The sequence below is a fragment of the Parus major genome, unplaced genomic scaffold (genome assembly GCF_001522545.3).
Source record: "Parus major isolate Abel unplaced genomic scaffold, Parus_major1.1 Scaffold414, whole genome shotgun sequence".
In the NCBI taxonomy this organism is placed as follows: domain Eukaryota; kingdom Metazoa; phylum Chordata; class Aves; order Passeriformes; family Paridae; genus Parus; species Parus major.
In genome coordinates this window covers 33,195-37,408 of record NW_015379322.1, presented here as the reverse complement: position 1 = coordinate 37,408, position 4,214 = coordinate 33,195, and the positions used below count along the sequence as shown (strand labels likewise).

General features: G+C 69.1%; 2 protein-coding genes across 2 annotated transcripts in view; one reads left to right on the top strand and one right to left on the bottom strand.

The window, feature by feature from the left end:
- Nucleotides 1–1,216: 1,216 nt before the first annotated feature.
- Nucleotides 1,217–2,515, top strand: DDIT3 (DNA damage inducible transcript 3). Its single transcript, XM_015616338.3, has 4 exons — nucleotides 1,217–1,322; nucleotides 1,514–1,561; nucleotides 1,685–1,836; nucleotides 1,927–2,515. The coding sequence occupies exons 3-4, from the start codon at nucleotides 1,708–1,710 to the stop codon at nucleotides 2,305–2,307; spliced, it is 510 nt and encodes a 169-aa protein (XP_015471824.1). The 5' UTR covers nucleotides 1,217–1,322; nucleotides 1,514–1,561; nucleotides 1,685–1,707; the 3' UTR covers nucleotides 2,308–2,515.
- Nucleotides 2,465–4,214, bottom strand: part of MARS1 (methionyl-tRNA synthetase 1) — a gene marked incomplete at its 5' end in the record, with an annotated part of 8,555 nt that continues 6,805 nt past the window's right edge. Inside the window, 6 exons of the mRNA XM_033511651.1 lie at nucleotides 2,465–2,690; nucleotides 2,789–2,896; nucleotides 3,045–3,116; nucleotides 3,223–3,406; nucleotides 3,879–3,983; nucleotides 4,074–4,209. Of these exons, the coding sequence (XP_033367542.1) occupies nucleotides 2,544–2,690; nucleotides 2,789–2,896; nucleotides 3,045–3,116; nucleotides 3,223–3,406; nucleotides 3,879–3,983; nucleotides 4,074–4,209 (752 nt within the window). The remainder of the gene's footprint in view (nucleotides 2,691–2,788; nucleotides 2,897–3,044; nucleotides 3,117–3,222; nucleotides 3,407–3,878; nucleotides 3,984–4,073; nucleotides 4,210–4,214) is intronic.

Below are 4,214 nucleotides of genomic sequence, written 5' to 3'. Positions count from 1 at the left end.
GCCGGGCCAGGAGCCGCTGGTCCTCAGCTGTGAGCACCATGTCGGGCACGGTACCCGCGAAGAACTTGCACACGAACATGCCAGCCCTGGGGACACGGTGGGGACAGGTGTGAGCACAGCCTGGGGACAGCCTGGGGACAGGTGTGAGCACAGCCTGGGGACACGGTGGGGACAGGTGTGAGCACAGCCCTGGGGACAGCCTGGGGACAGGTGTGAGCACAGCCCTGGGGACAGGTTAGGGACAGGTTGGGGACAGGTGTGAGCACAGCCTGGGGACAGGTGTGAGCACAGCCCAGGAACAGGGTGGGGACAGGTGTGAGCACAGCCCTGGGGACAGGTGTGAGCACAGCCCAGGAACAGGTTTGGGACAGGTATGAGCACAGCCTGGGGACAGGGTGGGGACAGCCTGGGGACAGGTGTGAGCACAGCCTGGGGACAGCCTGGGGACAGGTGTGAGCACAGCCCAGGAACAGGGTGGGGACAGGTGTGAGCACAGCCCTGGGGACAGGTTGGGGACAGGTGTGGGGACAGGTGTGAGCACAGCCTGGGGACAGGTTGGGGACAGGTGTGGGGACAGGTGTGAGCACAGCCTGGGGACAGGGTGGGGACAGGTGTGAGCACAGCCCTGGGGACAGGGTGGGGACAGGTGTGAGCACAGCCCAGGAACAGGTTTGGGACAGGTATGAGCACAGCCTGGGGACAGGGTGGGGACAGGTGTGAGCACAGCCTGGGGACAGGGTGGGGACAGGTGCGAGCACAGCCCTGGGGACAGCCTGGGGACAGGTGTGAGCACAGCCCTGGGGACAGGTTTAGGGACAGGTTGGGGACAGGTGTGAGCACAGCCCAGGAACAGGTTTGGGACAGGTGTAATCACAGCCTTGGGGATGGGTTAGGGACAGGTAAGGGACAGGTGTGAGCACAGCCTTGGGGACAGGTGTGAGCACAGCCCTGGGGACAGGCTGGGGTCAGGTGTGAGCACAGCCCAGGGACAGATTAGGGACAGGTGTGAGCACAGCCTTGGGGACAGGTTAGGGACACATTTGGGACAGGTGTGGGCACAGCTATGNCCCCCCCTCCCGCCCCTCCCGCGCGCTGGGCGGTGCCGCTCGTCCCGCCCCCGGAGCACTCCCATTGGTTGGTGCTTCCCTGCCAATCACGGTTCTCGCGCTCCCATTGGCTGCTGCCAGCACGAGCGTTGCGTCAGGCTGCTCTTAAAGCGGCGCGGCGGGGGGGGCAGGGCGCAGCGCGGGACGATGCGGACGAGGATGAACCGGGGACAGCGACCGGAGCGGGGCCGGGGGGAGCCGGGACCACCCAGAAAGGTGCGGGGAGGGCGTGCGGCAACCCGAGGAGCGGCCCCGGGCGGCCCTGGCTGAGGGTTCCGCTCGGTTCCGGGAGGGGAACCGGAGCGCCCGCAGCCGCCTTCTTGGAGGGGGGGGCCCGACCCCCGGCGAACCCCCCCACTCGGGGGTGACCGATCCGAACAGCATCCCCTCCCTCCCTCCTTCCCCAGGCATCCAGGAGAAAGTGTGTCCTCGCCGACCACCACACCTGAGAGTAGGTAAGGGGACACCCCCCCCCACCCATACACGCGCGCCTTTGGGTTCCGGGGCCGGCCCGGGCACCGGGGGTCCCGGCCCGGGTCACCCCTCACTCCCTTCCCGTTCTCTGCTCCCTCCCGCAGCCCGTGCCGGGCCCGACGTGACAATGGCGGCCGAAGGGCTGTGGGGGCCGGGTGGCCCCCCCGGCTGGGAGCTGGACGGGTGGTACCAGGACCTGCAGGAGGTGCTGGCGGCGGAGCCCCCCGGAACCGCCCCCACCTGGGGGCCTGAGCAGGTGAGCGCGGGGCCAGCAGCGCCCCCGGGGCGGGGGGCGCGGGGAGGGGTCCCTCCTCCATCACCGGTCCTGGTCCCGCTCTCTCCGCAGGTGGAACCGGCCCCGGGGGGCTGCGGGCTGGACCTGGCTCTGGCCGAGGAGCTGCTGGCGCTGCTGGGGCCGGAGGGAGCGGCTCCAGCGGAACCCCCGGGCGCGGCCCCCGGCGGGAGCGGCCTGGCCCGGCCGGGCCCCGCCGAGGAGGGGGAGGAGGAGGAGGCGGAGGCGCGGGGGGCGCGGAGGAAGCGGCGCGGCGGCCCCGGAGCTCCGCGGGAGCGGGACGGGGAGCGGCGGCAGCGGGACGGGGAGCGGCGGGTGCGGGAGCTGACGGCGCACAACGAGCGGCTCCGTGCGGAGATCCAGCGGCTCAGCGCGGAGGTGCAGCGCACCCGGGCCGCGCTCATCGACCGCATCGTCAACCTGCGCCAGGTGTAGCGGCTGCCCCGGGCCGGGCCGGAGCGAGCACATCGTCAGGCTGTGCCGGGGGAAGGTGACCCCGCAGCTGGGGACAAGGACTCTGCTGCCCCACGGACTGGGGTGGGGCAGCCCTATGGCTGACGGACACTGCGGACAGACGAGTGGATGCAGCTTCTCCGTGCCATTGTACAGCTCTTGTTCATTTATTGCACGCATCTAACCACAACCACTATGGCCCAGTTTGGTTACTGGGGCTACTTCTTCCGCTTGCCCTTGGGGACCTCGGGGCTCCGGCCTTCGGCCAGTGCCAGCTGCTGCTTCAGCTCCAGCAGTTTGGCCACCTGGGCGTCCACCTGGGCCTTCTCTGCCTGGGCAGCCTTCAGCTGCCTCACCAGGTTGCCCTGCAGAGGTGGGAAGAAGGATTTGAGGATGTGATGAGGATTTGGGAGGGGGTTTAAAGGCATGACAGCCGTGCCCCCCACCCTGTCTCCCCCCTCACCTGCTTGGCCACCTGCTCAGTCAGCTCCTGGATCAGTTTGGGGTCACCTGGAGCTGCAGAAGTGTTGGGGGCTGGAGTGGGGACTGAGGCTGGGGCGGGCGCTTTGGTCTGTAAGAGGAAGAGATGGGGGATAAGCTCCTCTCACTCCTGTTCTGGGCAGGTGCAGCTCACCTGGGGCTCTACAGCAACAGCTCTGGGAATGGGAGGGACAGAGAGGTGGAGGAGCTGGGGGGGGGGTACCTGAGCCCCTACTTACCTGCGTTCCCCCGAAGCGCTGGCGCAGGGCTTCCACCTGCTCGGGCTCCAGTTTCTGGAACAGGGGGCTCACCTGGTGCCAGCAGGGACAGAGGGGTCACACCTGGGGGGGGACACACCCCGGTGCCCCCTGCACAAGGCTGGGGCAGGGCCTGCCCTCCCCCGGGCCCCAGCCGTACCGTGCCGACGCGGTGCCCGGCGGGCAGGGTGCAGGCGAGGCCGGGCCCGAGGCCGCAGCGCTCTGGGGGGATGCGGAGCTGGCCCTGGATGGCGGCGCTGACCCCGGGCACGAAGGGCTGGAGCAGCGCGGCCAGAGCGGCCGCCACGTTCACGGCGACACCCGTCACTGTCCCTGCGCGCTGCCTGGGGGGGACACGCTCAGTGACACCTCTGTGACCCCCCAGGGACCCCCTGTCCCTCTGCCACCTTCACTGCCAGGCTGAGGACCCGTGTGCTGCCTGGGGGAACAACACCGCTGTCCCCTTGTGACCCCCCTGCCCCACCTTCACCCCCTCCTTGGTCAGTGCCTGTGCGAGGGGCCAGCAGGGACCCCCCTCGTGCCCCACCACCATCAGTGCTTGGGGACAGGGACCTCCCAGTGTCCCACTCTCCCCCAGCTCCTGGCTTTGCTCCATCCCTGCCCTGTGCCCCCCCAGCAGTGCCAGCCCCCACCCCTGACAAGACCCAGGAGTGGGGACCCCTCCATGGCACCCCCAGGCCACCCAATCACCCTCTACCCCCTCAAATCGTGGCTGTACCCCCTCTGGTGTCCCAATCCCCACCTGTGACCCCTCCCTGTCCCCCCAAGCCCCCTCTGTGCCCCATCCATCCCTACCTGTCCCTCTCATCGCCCTTGATGCGCTTCCAGGGCTCGTTCACCTGGATGTACTGGTTGCCGTGGCGGGAGATGCTGAGCACGCACCTGAGCGCGTCGCGGATGCTGGGGGGACAGGGGGGCACAGGTGGGGCTGAGCACCTGCAGGGGAGGCTCTGTCCCCCCTCCCTGCGTTTTCAGACCCTCAGGACCCACCGGACTTTCTCCATCAGCTGGTGGTACTGGCGGATCTCCAGGGTGAGCCGGGCCAGGAGCCGCTGGTCCTCAGCTGTGAGCACCATGTCGGGCACGGTACCCGCGAAGAACTTGCACACGAACATGCCAGCCCTGGGGACA

What these genes read in the sequence shown, in the direction of transcription:
- DDIT3 (XM_015616338.3), top strand. Translation starts at nt 1,708, where the DNA reads ATGGCGGCCGAAGGGCTGTGGGGGCCGGGTGGCCCCCCCGGCTGGGAG. An exon ending in CCACCTGGGGGCCTGAGCAG is followed by an intron (nt 1,837 to 1,926) that starts GTGAGCGCGGGG and finishes CTCTCTCCGCAG; the next exon opens with GTGGAACCGGCCCCGGGGGG.